Raw genomic sequence first — 16,519 nt, forward strand, 5'->3', positions numbered from 1 at the left:
CAACTGCATCATATGTATAGTGGTTGCAACAGTGCCATCAATCTTTAATTTATGGGGTCAAGATCGCGCTTAGTCTGACCCTGATTTTTTTCATTTTTTGATCAACAACCATTGAAATACTAAATACAAAAATATTTCAGAATGAGGAGCTTATGATAATGAAGTAATATAGTCTCTAATGGTAAACAGAGAATTTCTGAGTAAGACGTTCAATTTTTTTAATATATGTACTAAATATACTTTGTCTAATGCTTACCAGATGGACCTGCAAAAGAATTGAATCTTCCAGCTTCCGCAACCCAAACTGTGCTTACAGAACTTATACCAGATGTTGAGTATGTGGTCACAATACTTTCATATGATGAATCGGAGGAAAGTTTACCTGTGTTTGGCCAACTTACAAGTAAGTACTCAGCTGAGATTCATCATCGAAATGATTACGAATACACAATCCGACTGTTTTCACTAACACATTCACAGATGGCACTACACAATCGATGAGGAATGTATTGTTTTAGCCTTGTTATGATCAGTTCTATGTAATTATTGTATCCACCTTAATAAGCATTAAATTCATCTCTCTGCGTAATGGAGAAACAGTGGATGTGGCGGCATAGCCATGCTTACATTCATCTCCGGCTGTGAGATCAGATGGATTTACGCAGGTTCTTTGAGGTTGTATAGATTCATAGCAGTGTATGATAATAACTTTCAGAACGTTACCTTTCTAAAACCTCTTTGAGCATAAAACAAACATTTTTAAAACTATTTGTTTCTATTTTATCTTCTCTATGCTCTGCTTTATGACTTTTCCCTTTGTTACCATGTGCTTAGTGTGTTTACCTGATGATAATGCCAAGGTTAACCAACCCTTAAAGGGGCTGTCCCTTTTCAGGTATCTGATACTGGCTGCAGCACAGACATCACATCGACAGAACGGTAGCCAATCAGTGAGCTCAATGGCTCTGCCAGTGAACACAAAATGCCCCACTCAGAGCTCACTAATTGGCTGCTGTATATTTCACATGAGATCAGTACTACAGGCAATGTCAGACCAAAGTCGAAGCAGTGGAGACACAGCATTGGACTTGGTTGGCTTCTTGAAACCAGATTGCACCTCGGGGATGAAGATTTTCTGAATGGGGACAAGCTTTTAATTATTATTAATAGCATTTTTGCTTCCTTTTCTAATAACTCACTATCACTATGGACCTGAATTATTAAGAAAGATATTTCGTATGCAAGGCTTAATGATGGTCATGCAGAAATGTATTAGATGCAGCATGTGGCAGAGCTCAGAGAGATAACTCCGCCCACTCCAGACTCTCTATGTACATTGTCTATAGACAGAGAACTGCTTATCAAAGGAAGGGGCGGAGTTGGACTAGCAAGCCTGTGCCAGTTAGTCACAGCAATGATTAAGTCCTAGTGGTAAAACCTTCACTGTGAGTAAACAACAGCACACAACTTGATAAGTGACACATGGTTGAACTCAGTGTTTTAACCCCTACTTCATGCTGCCTTCAGATTACATTTCAAAAATCTGCTGACAGATTCCCTGGCACATGACTTTATGATTTAGTCACATGCACGCTGCATGTGTCTCCATGCGCCCTGACAGTAAGGCTATGTGCACACTTTGCGGCATCCCTCTGCGGGTTCTCCCGCAGCGGAATTGATAAATCTGCAGGGCAAAACCGCTGCGGTTATCCCTGCAGATTTATCGCGGTTTGTTAGGCGGTTTCCGCTGCGGGATTACCCCTATACTATTGATGCTGCATATGCAGCAATATGCAGCATCAATAGTAATGTTAAAATAATAAAAATTGGCTATACTCACCCTCCGATGTCTGGATCTCCTCGGCGCTGCACGCGGCGCTCCGGTTCCAAAGATGCTGTGCCGAGAAGGACCTTCGTGACGTCACGGTCATGTGACCCGGGCGTCATCACGGTCATGTGACCGCGACGTCACCGCAGGTCCTGTTCGCACAGCCACTCTGACCGGCCGGCCGTGTGCAGCGCTGAGAGGTGAGTATAACATAATTTTTTATTTTTATTCTTTTTTTTACCCCAAATATGGTTCCCAGGGCCTGGAGGAGAGTCTCCTCTCCTCCACCCCGGGTACCACCCGCACATTAACCGCTTACTTCCCGCAACGTGGGCACAGACCCATGCAGGAAGTAAGCGGTTCAATGCATTCCTATAGGTGCAGAATTGCAGCGATTCTGCACAAAGAAGTGACATGCTTTGCCATTTGGTGGGTGTGCTTTGCCACACCCTGGCTTACCACAGCTCCTTCCCAGGTCTGTGTGAAAACTCTAAAAGTAACAACATTTTTGCGCAGTTTGGTGTTGATCAAAAATTCTGACATTTGAAGGTGTTTTATGCTAGAATTCTGGCATTAACACCATGATAAGTCAGGACCTATATATTTTGCAGTCATATTAATGTAGCATATGGTCCTTATAGTGGGAAAATTGGTTAACATTTTTGTTTTATTTTAAAGTATATAGATACCTGTACATAGCAGCTTATAATCAGAGTTTTCTTCTATTTTTTACTACAGTTTTTGCAGCCTAAACCAGGCATGGATTTTAAGAGAGAGAAAGTATAAAGGACAGTTACTACTTCTCTCTTTTTTTCAATCCATTTGTGTTATTATTTAAAAACTGCATCAAAATTGCATAAAAATGATTGACCTGTCTATTCCAGCCATCACACATTTATTTTGTCTGGAGTCTTCATAAAAACTTGCCAATTCCATTGTGTATATATATATAATCCAGACTTTCAAGATTTATTATATAATCTACACTTTTTTTTTTAAGTTCAAACCGGAGGCCGTGTAACGACAGAAGAAAAGAAAGTTGTAACCACTGATTCACCACGTATGTACTCCAATTAAATGCTATATGTAATAAAGAATGGGATAAGGTCAAAGGGCACCCACATATATCTTAGTAATTGCTTCTCCCTTTACAGTCATTGAAAAGAAGTCAAGCAGTAAATGCTAGCCCTGCATTGATTGAGTGTCTGCTGAAACACAGGATAATCACATTCAAATAAATTAAATGCACATTAAAAGCCTGAGTTGTCTCTCTGTAATAGCCCTGCTAGTGAATAGGAAACTTGTAGTATGTGGTTCTATATTCTGTTATCTTCCTGCAACCTTGTGTGGATACCCTCATTTTCCACTAATTCAGTTGGGTGTGAAATGTGACCAGCTAACTGGGCTGCTCTGTATCCTATGTGATGTATTTGGCAGCACTGTTAAGAAAGCAGAATTGTTTATTTTCACTGCGTAAACAGCAAAACCCAATTAAATTTTATGAATTGCTTAAAAACTTTGAAGCGGCAAGAACAACCCCTATAAAAACCCTATAAAAAGTTACTGGCATTCATTCATGGTTTCATGTTTTGATTTGAGCCAGTAGAAGCATCCATTTAACTCTAACCCTTCGGCTATATGACATATTATTATCTGAGCTGTAATCTGCAGTATCTAACAGTACCACTGGGCATTAGCCAAAAGACACATGCAATAAGTGTAGATGAGAACTGAGGATGTTTGGTTTAGATTAAGGTGCTTTCATACAGCTCTGTCATCATGCATCATTAAATAGATTGCTTAGGGCTCATACTCACTTGCGTGAAATACGGCCGAGTCTCGCAGGTTAAAACCCGGCTCTGCCGCCGGCACTCCAGAGCGGAGCGTGCGGCCGCACAGCAATACATGGAGCTGCATGCTCCAAGGGCCGGTGGCAGAGCCGGGTGTTACCATGCGAGACTCGGCCGTATTTCACGCAAGTGAGTATGAGCCCTTAGACTTCATGATGCTGGTGTACTTATTTTGTAAATCAGTGTTGAAATTGCTGTGTATTTCTGATATTAAAATGAGCTTTGTATTAGTTAGTCTGCATGTTCACTGTAATAGCAGGTGTGAAAACTTTAAAAGGAACCTGTCATGTTCCCAAATGCAATCAACCTGTATATATAGGGTTAATATGCAAGTTCACAGCTTTCTAAAGCTATGCGATCGCCACATTGAAAGCCTGACTATTGGGCTTAAATGAGCTTTTGTTCGTCCGGCTTTCAGTCATAGAAGCGCTGGCAGCCCAGCTTCAGTCACCTCGCAATATGTGTATGCATAGTGTAACCATGCCCTGAAACTGACTGACGCCTCACTCTGTACTGATGCACTGCTGAGCCGGATGTCAGTCAGTACCGGGGTATGGCTACAGCCCTTCCTCACTGTATACCGAGCGGTGACTGGAGCCGAGCCTCTATGACTGAAAGCTGGTAGATGCCAGTAGCGATGAAGTTCATTTCCCTCTGTAGCCAGGCTATTAGTATGGTAACTGTATAGATTAACCCCATACTTGCAGGTTAATGGCATTTTTGACATGAGAGGTTCTCTTTAAATATAATTACACAGCCATACTGTCATATCTGTAAATCCATCACTCTCATCAGGTCTAAGAAAGCAGCTAGTATTGTGAAATCTGGTGAGGTGACAGATCCACTCTGACATGGAATATGTAAAAGTCAATTACATTTTGGGTGAGAATGAAAGACTCAAAGGCAATCCCTTCCATGCCCAATTTCTTTATGTAACCTCTAAGTTCTACAGAGACCTAGTAGGCCACAAACAGATTTCTATTGGGTCCTAATGTATCTCTTAATGCCTCCTGTTTAATCAAACACATACAAAGGTTTTCTTCTTTGACATTCATGAAATATAGAACAATATTGAATGATTCAGTAGATGCCCATCAAGGAAGTTTTCTCCCCTAGAAGAATCACTATAGAAGTGGTCATCACTGAATGTATTTATTTTGTATTATTACTTCATATACATAATAAGGTCAATTTGGGGGTATACAGAAATTATACAATAACCCATCTGCACCCACAAAGCCACAAAGTACTGCTTTCTGGTAAGAGATATACAGCTGATGTGATACTTAAATGCTAGGAATTTCAGTAAGTTTCCAGTAAAAAGCACATATGTCTATTTTCTACATTATAGTATGTATATACTATATATATATATATATATATATATATATATACATATATATTTGTATTTATCTTTACAGTAGATAAAGAGCTAACAATCATTGTGTTTGGACTTGCGTAATCTCACAGTAATAAACTGTCCATCCATGTTTACTGAGTGATTCTTGACCTTGGTTACATGTTATTCATTAAAATGCTGATGTGTTTTTATATCATCTCTTTATTTTATCTTATTTTAAGGGTGTTCTATTAGCGCAGTTGCTGATGTAGTTTTTCTTGTGGATGGCTCTTGGAGTGTGGGAAGAGCTAACTTCAAATACATCCTTGATTTCATGACTTCCATGGTTTTGGCATTTGACATTGGAGAAGACAAGACGAGGGTTGGTGTTGTTCAGTACAGCTCTGATACCAGGACAGAGTTTAACCTCAACAAATATTTTAAGAAGAATGAGTTATTGGCTGCTATAAAGAGAATACCATACAAAGGAGGAAACACCATGACAGGTATGGGTCTTACAGTCTATTTGGTGGTGGTACAGTGACTGAGATGCTAAAGGTTCCCATACAGCATATGTATATTACCATCATAATTAAGTTATTCATAGAAACACCAATATTCAATCATTTAATTTCAGGTGAAGCCATAGATTATTTGATAAGAAATACCTTTGTCCAATCCGCTGGATCCAGGAAGGGATTTCCTAGAATTGCAATTATTATTACTGATGGAAAATCCCAAGATGAAGTTGAAATTCCTGCAAAGGAGCTTCAGAATTTAGGAGTCGAAGTGTTTACATTAGGTATGAAACATTATCTTTATTTATATGAAGCATGATTTAAGCCAGTGAATAAAATATATTGTCATATTATCATATCAATCACTTAAAAAAGTATTTTCAATTTCTCAAATTGGTTTAATTAGACAACATGTAAATAAGCAAGTTTGCAATTGACTTGCTTTTTTTATCTGCTGTCATTCTCCTGTAAAGAAAGCTTTTTATCTTTTATACTGTACAGCTGTTTTCCATAAAGCCCGGCCTTTAGTACCTGGCAAAGAGTGCACAGTAGTTACATTCCAGTTAATCCCAATTAACTCTCCAGAGCATTGATTTTTTATCAGCAGTTATAGCTGCTCACCCCACTTTCCATCTGTCCTCTTTCTCTCATCTTCTGAAGAGATGCAGTTATGGCAGCTTACCAAACAGTTCTCCTAATCACGACTTTCTGCTCTCACTGTCCAGAGCTGTGTGCTTGTTCAAATGCCTTGTTATAGCTATGTATAAGTACATGGATAACGGTGACTCAGAGCAAACCACTGATTGCTGAACGTGATATAGCAGAACATTTGCAGGGCTTTATATTTCACCTATTACTACAGTTCTATTTTCCAGAGTTGTCGCTCAAGATGGAGTGCCCGCCCTGCTAGAAATCAGGAAGTAAGGACAATGTTAAGGTACCGTCACACTCAGCAACTTTGCAAAGAGAACAACAACAATCCGTGACATTGCAGCATCCTGGATAGCGATCTCGTTGTGTTTGACACGCAGCAGCGATCTGGATCCCGCTGTGCCATCGCTGGTCGGAGCTAGAAGTCCAGAACTTTATTTCGTCGCCAGGTCGGCGTGTATCGTGATGTTTGACATCAAAAGCAACGACGCCAGCAATGCCTTACATGGAGCTATCAACCAGCGAGAACGAGAAGTGAGTCGCCGTTACGTCACTGGATCGCTCCTGCATCGCTCTGGAGTTGCTGTGTTTGACGTCTCTACAGCGACCTAAACAGCGACGCTCCAGCGATCTAGTTTAGGTCAGCTCGTTGTCTATATCGCCGCAGCGTTGCTGAGTGTGACGGTACCTTAAGTGGATTGCATTGCCCTGAACTGCTCAATAGACAATTGGAGAAAACCCCTTTAATAGCAACTTGGAGGAATAATGACAACCCTTTTTCATAACAGATACATTTATACGTGGATGTAAACTTGCTATATATTTTTACTTTATTTTGACAAAACAGGCTGTAACTTTGCATAATTAACGTAATTATCCCATTTCACCCACTTTATGATAACGATTATATTAAATGCATTGGACACTATGATGCAGAAGCATTGTAATATGCAATGCCCATAAAAAATAGTATGTAAATTGTGCTGGACACTAATAGTGAAAAATGTCTGATATGACTAAGAATTATAGAGACCCTGAATTTTTGCAAATACTCCAAACGGAAATAACTAATTAATGATTTTTTTTTTTTTCTATTAGGAATAAAGGCTGCAGATGCAAAAGAACTGAAACAAATGGCGTCCTTACCTTCTCTAAAGCACGTCTACAGTGTGGCCAATTTTGATAATATAGTGGAAGTGCAAAATGAAATTATTAAGCAGGTTTGCTCTGGAGTTGATGAACAGCTAAGTGAACTTATTAGTGGAGAAGAAGGTGAGTAGTCAGTACTGTCCCTTTTTTTAAAATAAATGTATACTGGGCTATTCCAGCTGGCTTTCCTTTTCAACTATCCACTGATTCATATTGTACAGATTGCTAGAATCAGTTACTCTAGTTACCTCACTACCCTACGCCATCGTATTTGCAGTAAGGATCATTTGTAACACTGCTGCTATATGTAGCTTTATCGGAAGTTATGGAAACAATCAGGCTAACTCACTGTTGATTTCATATCTCTAGAGATGTGCCTCTAGTATAGATGTTGTAACATGTTTTATCTTTCCTCATACTGAATTCAGTCAGGCCATAATGCATTCAGTCTGGCCACCTAACTGTTTATATGATCGTTTTGCTCTATGAATGATAATCATATCCACACCTTTACTGAGGTAATCTGTTGCTCCTTGACTTAAAAAATGCTGTTTTGATTTATTTGCAAAAGAGGCTTGAGTGCTCTGGGCGTGCCACATTACCTCCCAAGCCTCTGCCTCCCAAACTCCATTCTCTACCCCACACCACCATCCTCTACTTGGCTGACAGCTCACTGGCTTGCCTACACTGGGTTGGACCGGGAACAGATCACGGGATGTGCATTCGCACTCCTAGAGCACTTATGCCAAATTTGCATAAAAACTAAAAGACCAATTTATCATTCAGGAAACAGATTGCATAACTTAATCCATAATTTATCTTTCAGAGAGCACCATGACCATATAAGCAGTTTGAGTAGTGGTGATATATCATTTTATTGGAAAAACACGTGATAGTAGCAAGCACAGACTGAACAAAAAAGTAGAAAAGCACTTTAATTTTAGCTGTCTATCATGTATTAACAGTATACTACTTCATTTTTAATATCTGCAGGCATCAGAACATCTGTGTGGATAGTTCCACCAAATCCAAATATTCTTAATCTATTTATTCCTTTTTTAAACTTCAGCTGTGGATCCTCCTTCAGACTTGATGGTCACAGAAATTTCTTCTAAATCCATGAGGATCACCTGGAGGCGTTCACCGAGCCAAATCACAGGCTACAGAGTTCAGCTTATTCCTATGTTGGCAGGAAGCAAACAGCAAGCCTTGAATGTTGGCCCTCAAACTACAAGCCTTACTCTAAAGGATCTCTCCCCAGATACAGAGTACCAGATTAATGTATTCGCAATGAAAGAACTCACAGCGAGTGAGCCAATCTCAACACTGGAAAAAACCCAGGCAACGAAAATAAGAGTAGGTAAGATGTTGACTCAAATTGTTTACCTTCCTGTGTAAGAAGTTTCCCTAAGCATACAAAGTAAAAACAATATTTTTTTTGCTTATGCTCCCCTGCAATATTGTCCAAAACTATAACATATGATGGTATTGTATTTTGTAGAATGTTCCGGTGGAGTGGATATAAAAGCTGATGTTGTCCTCCTTGTTGATGGCTCCTATAGTATTGGAGTGGCAAATTTTGCAAAAGTCAGAGCCTTCCTTGAAGTGCTAGTTAAAAGCTTTGACATCTCACCCAATAAAGTCCAGATCAGTCTCGTACAGTACAGCCGAGATCCATATACAGAATTTTCTTTGAACAAGTATGACAGTATTGAAGATATTCTTCAAGCAGTAAATACATTTCCTTATAGAGGGGGCTCCACTAACACCGGAAGGGCTATGACTTTTGTCAGGGAAAAGGTGTTTGTTGAGAACAAGGGAGCAAGAGCAAACGTCCCAAGAGTCATGATACTCATTACTGATGGAAAGTCTTCCGATGCCTTCAAAGACCCTGCTATAAAATTGAGAAACTCAGATGTGGAGATTTTTGCTGTTGGTGTTAAAGATGCAGTAAGAACTGAGTTGGAAGCAATTGCTTCTCCACCTGCCGATACCCATGTCTACACAGTAGAAGACTTTGATGCCTTTCAAAGAATTTCCTTTGAGCTAACTCAATCCATCTGTCTTCGTATTGAACAAGAACTTCAAACAATAAAGAGGAAATGTAAGTTTATAGTGGACATAAAAGGATGTTGTACTCTCAGTACCTGTACAATCCATGCCTAAGCAAATCATCAAAAGACTGTGCTCTATCTAGCCGTTAAAGGGATTCTGTCACTAAGTCATCAATATGGGCATGCAGGTCATAAAATGATAACTTGATATCTGCGATCTGACGTGTTATTGCAGCGAAATCCACGTTTTCTGTAAATGAGCTCTTAAGATCTATGGGCCTGACATATATCTCCCTGAGAATATGCACCCAGAGCTTGTTTTAAATGAAAGGGAAGTTACCAGTGTGAGACATGTAATGGCTGACAGTCAGTTCTCCTGATCTACATGTCTCACACTGGTAACTCCCTCTTTCATTTAACATAAGCTCTTGAATCAGCTTCTAAGGGAGATCTATATCCGGCCCATAGAAGATCTAAACAGTTCATTTACATATTAAGAAAGATGTGGATTTCCATGGAATAGGGGCCCTTTCACGTTGCGTTTTTCCTACATTCAGTGACCTCATTAGGGCTTATGTCTGACCCTCCTCCTCAGTAAACTGATTTGTGCATATATGCCGATGGGCCCAATGGCTATAATTATGCAGACAAAGACCCAAATTGCTTTGTCGTGCGTCATTTTCAGCCTTATATGACTATATGTAATATGTCTTGGTGCCCGCCTCCAATAGGTGTCTATGGCCGAAAATAATGCACAACAGAGCAAACAGTGACTCCATCTGCATCATCATGGTCAGTGGCCATGTTGGAGCATACGCTCAAATCTTGTTTTGCAGGGGGTTCAGACATGAGCCACGATGGAGCCACGGAACATAGGAAAAAAGCAATTTGAAAAGACCCAAAGACATCAGATTGCATATGACAAGGTAAATTTTTATTCAAGTTTCCATGGTCTGCATACCCATGTAGATGGCTTAGTAGGGTGGATCCTACTGGTAGATTTCCTTTAAATTTGACTTCCACTGATAAATTTACATCTTAGGATCCATACAGACACAAAACTTTTTATGCTTTAAGTCCCACTGATAAAAAAAAACACAACAAAAGCACTAAACAATGACAATTCAATTTTTGAAAGTCTGTTTTTGGTATCATTACAGCTTTGACGCCTGCTCAGAATCTTACTTTCTCCGAAGTTACATCCAGGAGCTTTAGAGTACACTGGTCACCAGCAGGTGAAGATGTGCTGTCATACTTTGTCAAGTACAAAGTGGCTGTTGGTGGAGAAGACATCATAGTGTCTGTTCCAGGGACAACTACCACCACTCTTCTTTCCAATCTCCTTCCAGAGACCACTTATGCTGTTTCAGTTTCTGCAGACTATGAAGAAGGAGAGAGTCCTCCTTTGGAAGGAGAGGAAACAACTTTAGAAGGTAATTGCTCACAAGATATAAAAGAAGTGTTAGACCTTGGAGGATCATAATAATGTCAAAGTCTGGGTTCACCAGAATGTCCTTTGGTTGCCGGGGGCTCATTTTTTTACCTTGAGTGCAGTAAACCGTTAGTAGAGAATGATCTTAATATTTATTACTCAAGTAACAAGAACATGAGCTGGATGGAGAATTTCTTGAGAGGAATCTTTTGTTCGCTAATCAAAAACTAAAATCAGTTACTGTGTAGAGAATCAAGGCCATTCACTTGAAATAGTTCTTATTTTTATGACCTTTATAAACTTTGTAACTTTTGAATCAAAACTGTGTAGATATATCAGTGCACTGTCTTTATTTCTGCATATTTTAGAAATTAAAGAAGGTGGCTGAGAAGAAAAACAAAATAGTGATATAATAGTATCTCATAAAGTATTTTAATACACCCATGTTTACAAAAAGACAGCTGAAAAGAGTCTGATGAGTCAGCCAGTCAAAATGTTCTATTAAATTCTTGCTGGGAGGTATCTTTAGTCTTTAGTATACCAAAACATTTTGGCAGCAATTGACATTTTAACATAAAGTTATGATAGACCTCATAAAGTGAAGCACTCTATTAACTTAAATAACTCCTATTGTTCAATGATTTGCACCAACAAATCTAGTTTAAAAAGCCACTATGTACAACAAGGGGTTTCGAAAAGTGTTTTATAAATTTATTGTACTCATTTATAGAGCTTCATAATCTTCCACAGTTCTTTATGGACATTTTCATCACTGTCCCCATTGAGGCTCACAATATAAATTCTCTTAAGTGTGGGAGTAGACTGGAGTACCCAGAAGAAACCCACACAAACACGGAGAGAACATACAAGTGTTTCAATATTCAGGCCTATGTCACAGTTTATAGTTATGATTGTAAATGATTTTCTAAGTCTTTATACCTTTCACTTGATTCTTTAATTAAATTCTTACATTTATTCTTTTTTCAACCTTACTTTTAAAGTGAAAGGAGCACCTCGAAACCTTATAGTAAGTGATGAGACCACGGATAGCTTTAAGGTGGGCTGGTTACCAGCTCCTGGCAATGTCTTAAGGTACAGGATTGGATACCGTCCAGTTTCTGGGGGACAACGTAAAGAAGTGACAGTTCCAGGGAATGAAATAGCCGTGACACTACAGAATCTCTTGTCTGACACAAAGTACCAGGTGTCTGTCACACCTGAATATCGCTCAGGTCCAGGGAAACCTTTACAAGGAAATGGTGCAACTGAGGAAGGTACAGTACCTGTTTTAGTCTACTTGCCATCAGTATTTTGTACGTCTTCTAATGTCATATGATAAATATGATCACAATTCTATGTAGTGTTTTATAATTACTAACATTTTCTCATGTTTTATCTTACATACAGTATTAGGAGAGCCAAGAAATCTGAGAGTTTATGATGCCACCACATCAAGCTTGAGGTTATCCTGGGGTGCAGCACCAGGCAAAGTACAGCAATACCTTGTAACCTATGTACCAACTGCAGGAGGGGAACCCAAAGAGGTCACACTGAGAGGAACAGTAACTGATACAGTATTAAAGGAACTGGATGCTGGAACAGCTTATTCCCTGTCTGTAAATGCGTTATATGGATCAGGAGCTGGAGCTGCACTCAACGGTGAAGGAACTACACTTGATGGTAAGAACTATTTTTGTTATGTTTCTTTTTCTGGTTGTTGTAGCTTTATGATGTTTATAAAGGAATTTTTGTGGCAAGTGGATTACTTTTTGCTATGCCTCGAATGTAGTTTTTGTCCAGTGTTACGGATAAGCTCCTTCCTATGGAGTAATATAAGGCGGAGTCCAAGCTGTTACAACAAATGTATCTTTGAAAAATTACCTTTTTTTCAGTCAAGTTTTTGTGTTAAATGTATTTTTTTTTCGCAGTCTTTTTGTCATATCACAATCTACAATAAAAAACAAGTAAAGAAAGCTCAGTTTTCATATTGGCCACTGGGGCTCTATTAGACTCATACTTCCTGCCCTCTCAGGAAGAATTTACAGCAGTTTTACAGGCAGGATTACAATGACAGGTCCGTTTCAGACCTCAGCGGCGAGCGGTGTGAGGATTCCTGCACTGCGGGAGGACGCTCCCTGCAGATTTGTGCAGTATCAATACTATAGTCCTTCTAACAGTACGTAGGACGTCTTTGCAGCAGCCGACCTCCTTATCAAGGTGACACGCCGACTTCCATCTGTAAGGTAGGGGAGTGGGAGTCTTCAACTTTTTAGCTATAGTTTTGTTTTCCAGCGCAGCACCCTCATTTAATTAGCAAAATTTGTTTGTTACTGTACGGCAGTGTTTTTTGCACACAACCTGCCCGGGTGCCTGCAGCTTCTTTTCAGGGGTGTAACCCAGCGCCAGTGTGATTTTTTCATTTATCATTACTAAAAATTGATTTTACACAGAAAAATTATAGAAACAAAAGGACATTTTGTGATGACACATTCCTTTCAAGTATCCCCATGCGTCTACAAATACAGTAACTTCAAAAGGATCTTTGTTACAGTTTTCTTCTTATGGTCATGAAAAAAGTAAGTGGAAGAAAAAAACAGTAACTACAAACCTACCTACCAACCAACCACCTATCCAGATACCTGCTATCATTGCCTTAAAAAAAAGAACTGTAGCCTGATTGCTAAGTATATTTTCTGATCCACCCCTGCTGTATGCTCCTGATTTCTGGGTCCAAACAGATGTATAAAAAGAGATTTCAGGACAATAGTGGTGCCATTTCTATATATTATTTTAGTTTATAGAATCAAAATTCCGCATTCATTTTATGTAGAGTTACTTTTACCATGTCTAGGGAGCTTTACTATGACTATACGTACCAATTCTTGATGGAAGCAACATGCAACTGTTTATTTATATTGCACGTTCTTTAAACTGAACTTCCTGAATAAGACTGAAATGTGATGTAGCGTGAAGGCAAACACTTGCTCTTAGGATTACCCTTGAGTACAGTATAACTTTCAAACACAAATCAGGTTGTTAAGCTAACAGAATATAATATACTTTTTTAATTAGAATTAGTATAATTTATTTTCATTGTCATAATGTATAATTGCATTTAGATGGGCGTATAGTGATCAGCCATAACAATAAAACCACCGGCAGAAGGCATGAATTACTTGTCATTGTCTCTATACAATAGTTGGATACAGTAGGCAGCAAATGAACAGTCATTTTTGAAGTGGATACATTGTAAGGAGAATAAATGGTTTAACATTGACATGAACAAAACTGTGACTTTTGGACTACTCAGTCAGCGAATGTCCAAAATAGCAGGACTTGTCAAGTGCTCCCAGTATATGAAAAGAAGGCCAGCTGTAATATCAGTATCAGGGTTATGGATGGCAAAGGCTTTAGCAAAGTCAAGTCCAGCATGACCATTCACACAGAAGTTAATGCAGGCTATGATGGAAAGGTATTAAAATGAACAGTGCATTGACAAGATGTTTAGCTGCATGCTAATCCCAAGGGTACAGTCATGCGAGCTCAGAACTAGACCATGGAGCAATGAATAATACGTTCCTGTCTGATGGATCATGTTTTCCTTTAGATCCCATGGATGACTGATTGTGGGCTGCTTACCTGGAGAAAAGATATATATATATATATATATATATATATATATATATATATATATATATATATATATATATATTACTAGATGGCAGCCCGATTCTAAAGAATCGGGAGTCTAGAATCCATATATACTTTATTTATTCAAATGTAAGAATAATACAATTAATAAATAATAGTAAGAAAGAACAAAAAATGGCTGCACTCACCAGCTCTTGACAATTCTTGACAGTACGGCACATTTCTGATTGGTCGCTCGCGGCAGGCGGCAACCAATCAGAAAAGTGCCGCGCACCACAAAGGCATATATCTTTGTCCACCCTGAGCGGGTGTAGGACGCTGGTGACGTCACTTATCTCCGGACATTATCTCCGGACAAAGCCACGGAAGTTGGCACAAATTGCCGGAAGTAGTATTCTAGGCAATTATATATTAGATTTTAATGTTATCAGTGTTTACCTTTGAACGTTTATATTGCATTGTCCTGTCACCAGCCATGTGTACGATTATCGGCCGAAAGCCTCTCTGGAACCAATAATCACCCCATGTAAAGGTACCTTTATAAGTTAAAGATTCAGAATACTATGACTTTTATCATATCCTGAACAGTCAAGTTTTTTATGAACCGTTAAGGTTTTCTGGTTGAAGTAAAAAAAACTGTGTTTACAGTTTGAAACCATAAAATGTTGAAAAATTATGTCACTCAATGGTGCTCATAAACGTGTCAAATTTGATCTATAATATACTTTAATATACGTTACTTTAATCTTTAATATACTTAAGAACAGGGCCCCAGACATCACACAGGGGGTCTGAAACACCGCACAGTGGTCCAAAATATCGCTGTGCTCTGCCTGGGGCCCCATATGCTGCCTGGGGCCCCTGTGCTCTGCCTGGGGCCCCATATGCTGCCTGGGGCCCCTGTGCTCTGCCTGGGGCCCCTGTGCTCTGCCTGGGGCCCCATGTTCTGCCTGGGGCCCCTGTGCTCTGCCTGGGGCCACTGTGCTCTGCCTGGGGCCCCATATGCTGCCTGGGGCCTCTGTGCTCTGCCTGGGGCCCCATATGCTGCCTGGGGCCCCTGTGCTCTGCCTGGGGCCCCATAGGCTGCCTGGGGCCCCTGTGCTCTACCTGGGACCACTGTGCTCTGCCTGGGGCCCCATATGCTGCCTGGGGCCCCTGTGCTCTGCCTGGGGCCCCTGTGCTCTGCCTGGGGCCCCATGTTCTGCCTGGGGCCACTGTGCTCTGCCTGGGGCCCCATAGGCTGCCTGGGGCCCCTGTGCTCTGCCTGGGACCACTGTGCTCTGCCTGGGGCCCCATATGCTGCCTGGGGCCCCTGTGCTCTGCCTGGGGCCACTGTGCTCTGCCTGGGGCCCCATATGCTGCCTGGGGCCCCTGTGCTCTGCCTGGGGCCCCATATGCTGCCTGGGGCCCCTGTGCTCTGCCTGGGGCCCCTGTGCTCTGCCTGGGGCCCCATGTTCTGCCTGGGGCCCCTGTGCTCTGCCTGGGGCCACTGTGCTCTGCCTGGGGCCCCATGTTCTGCCTGGGGCCACTGTGCTCTGCCTGGGGCCCCATAAGCTGCCTGGGGCCCCTGTGCTCTGCCTGGGACCACTGTGCTCTGCCTGGGGCCCCATATGCTGCCTGGGGCCACTGTGCTCTGCCTGGGGCCCCATATGCTGCCTGGGGCCCCTGTGCTCTGCCTGGGGCCCCATATGCTGCCTGGGGCCCCTGTGCTCTGCCTGGGGCCCCTGTGCTCTGCCTGGGGCCCCATGTTCTGCCTGGGGCCCCTGTGCTCTGCCTGGGGCCACTGTGCTCTGCCTGGGGCCCCATGTTCTGCCTGGGGCCACTGTGCTCTGCCTGGGGCCCCATAAGCTGCCTGGGGCCCCTGTGCTCTGCCTGGGACCACTGTGCTCTGCCTGGGGCCCCATATGCTGCCTGGGGCCACTGTGCTCTGCCTGGGGCCCCATATGCTGCCTGGGGCCCCTGTGCTCTGCCTGGGGCCCCATATGCTGCCTGGGGCCCCTGTGCTCTGCCTGGGGCCCCTGTGCTCTGCCTGGGGCCCCATGTTCTG

General features: G+C 41.3%; 1 protein-coding gene across 4 annotated transcripts in view; it reads left to right on the top strand.

Annotated features, from left to right (window-relative positions):
- Positions 1-16,519, top strand: part of COL12A1 (collagen type XII alpha 1 chain) — a 223,217-nt gene that overhangs the window by 24,213 nt on the left and 182,485 nt on the right. For 2 of the 4 annotated variants that reach the window (XM_077289886.1, XM_077289885.1), the window contains exons 4-13: positions 260-403; positions 2,829-2,888; positions 5,260-5,523; positions 5,655-5,819; positions 7,285-7,458; positions 8,405-8,695; positions 8,837-9,439; positions 10,550-10,822; positions 11,823-12,095; positions 12,229-12,501. The exons of the other annotated variants lie outside the window; for them this stretch is intronic. In XM_077289886.1, coding sequence (XP_077146001.1) covers positions 260-403; positions 2,829-2,888; positions 5,260-5,523; positions 5,655-5,819; positions 7,285-7,458; positions 8,405-8,695; positions 8,837-9,439; positions 10,550-10,822; positions 11,823-12,095; positions 12,229-12,501 — 2,520 coding nt within the window. The remainder of the gene's footprint in view (positions 1-259; positions 404-2,828; positions 2,889-5,259; positions 5,524-5,654; positions 5,820-7,284; positions 7,459-8,404; positions 8,696-8,836; positions 9,440-10,549; positions 10,823-11,822; positions 12,096-12,228; positions 12,502-16,519) is intronic. 4 annotated transcript variants of the gene reach the window in all.

The sequence above is a fragment of the Ranitomeya variabilis genome, chromosome 2 (assembly GCF_051348905.1).
Source record: "Ranitomeya variabilis isolate aRanVar5 chromosome 2, aRanVar5.hap1, whole genome shotgun sequence".
Taxonomy (NCBI): domain Eukaryota; kingdom Metazoa; phylum Chordata; class Amphibia; order Anura; family Dendrobatidae; genus Ranitomeya; species Ranitomeya variabilis.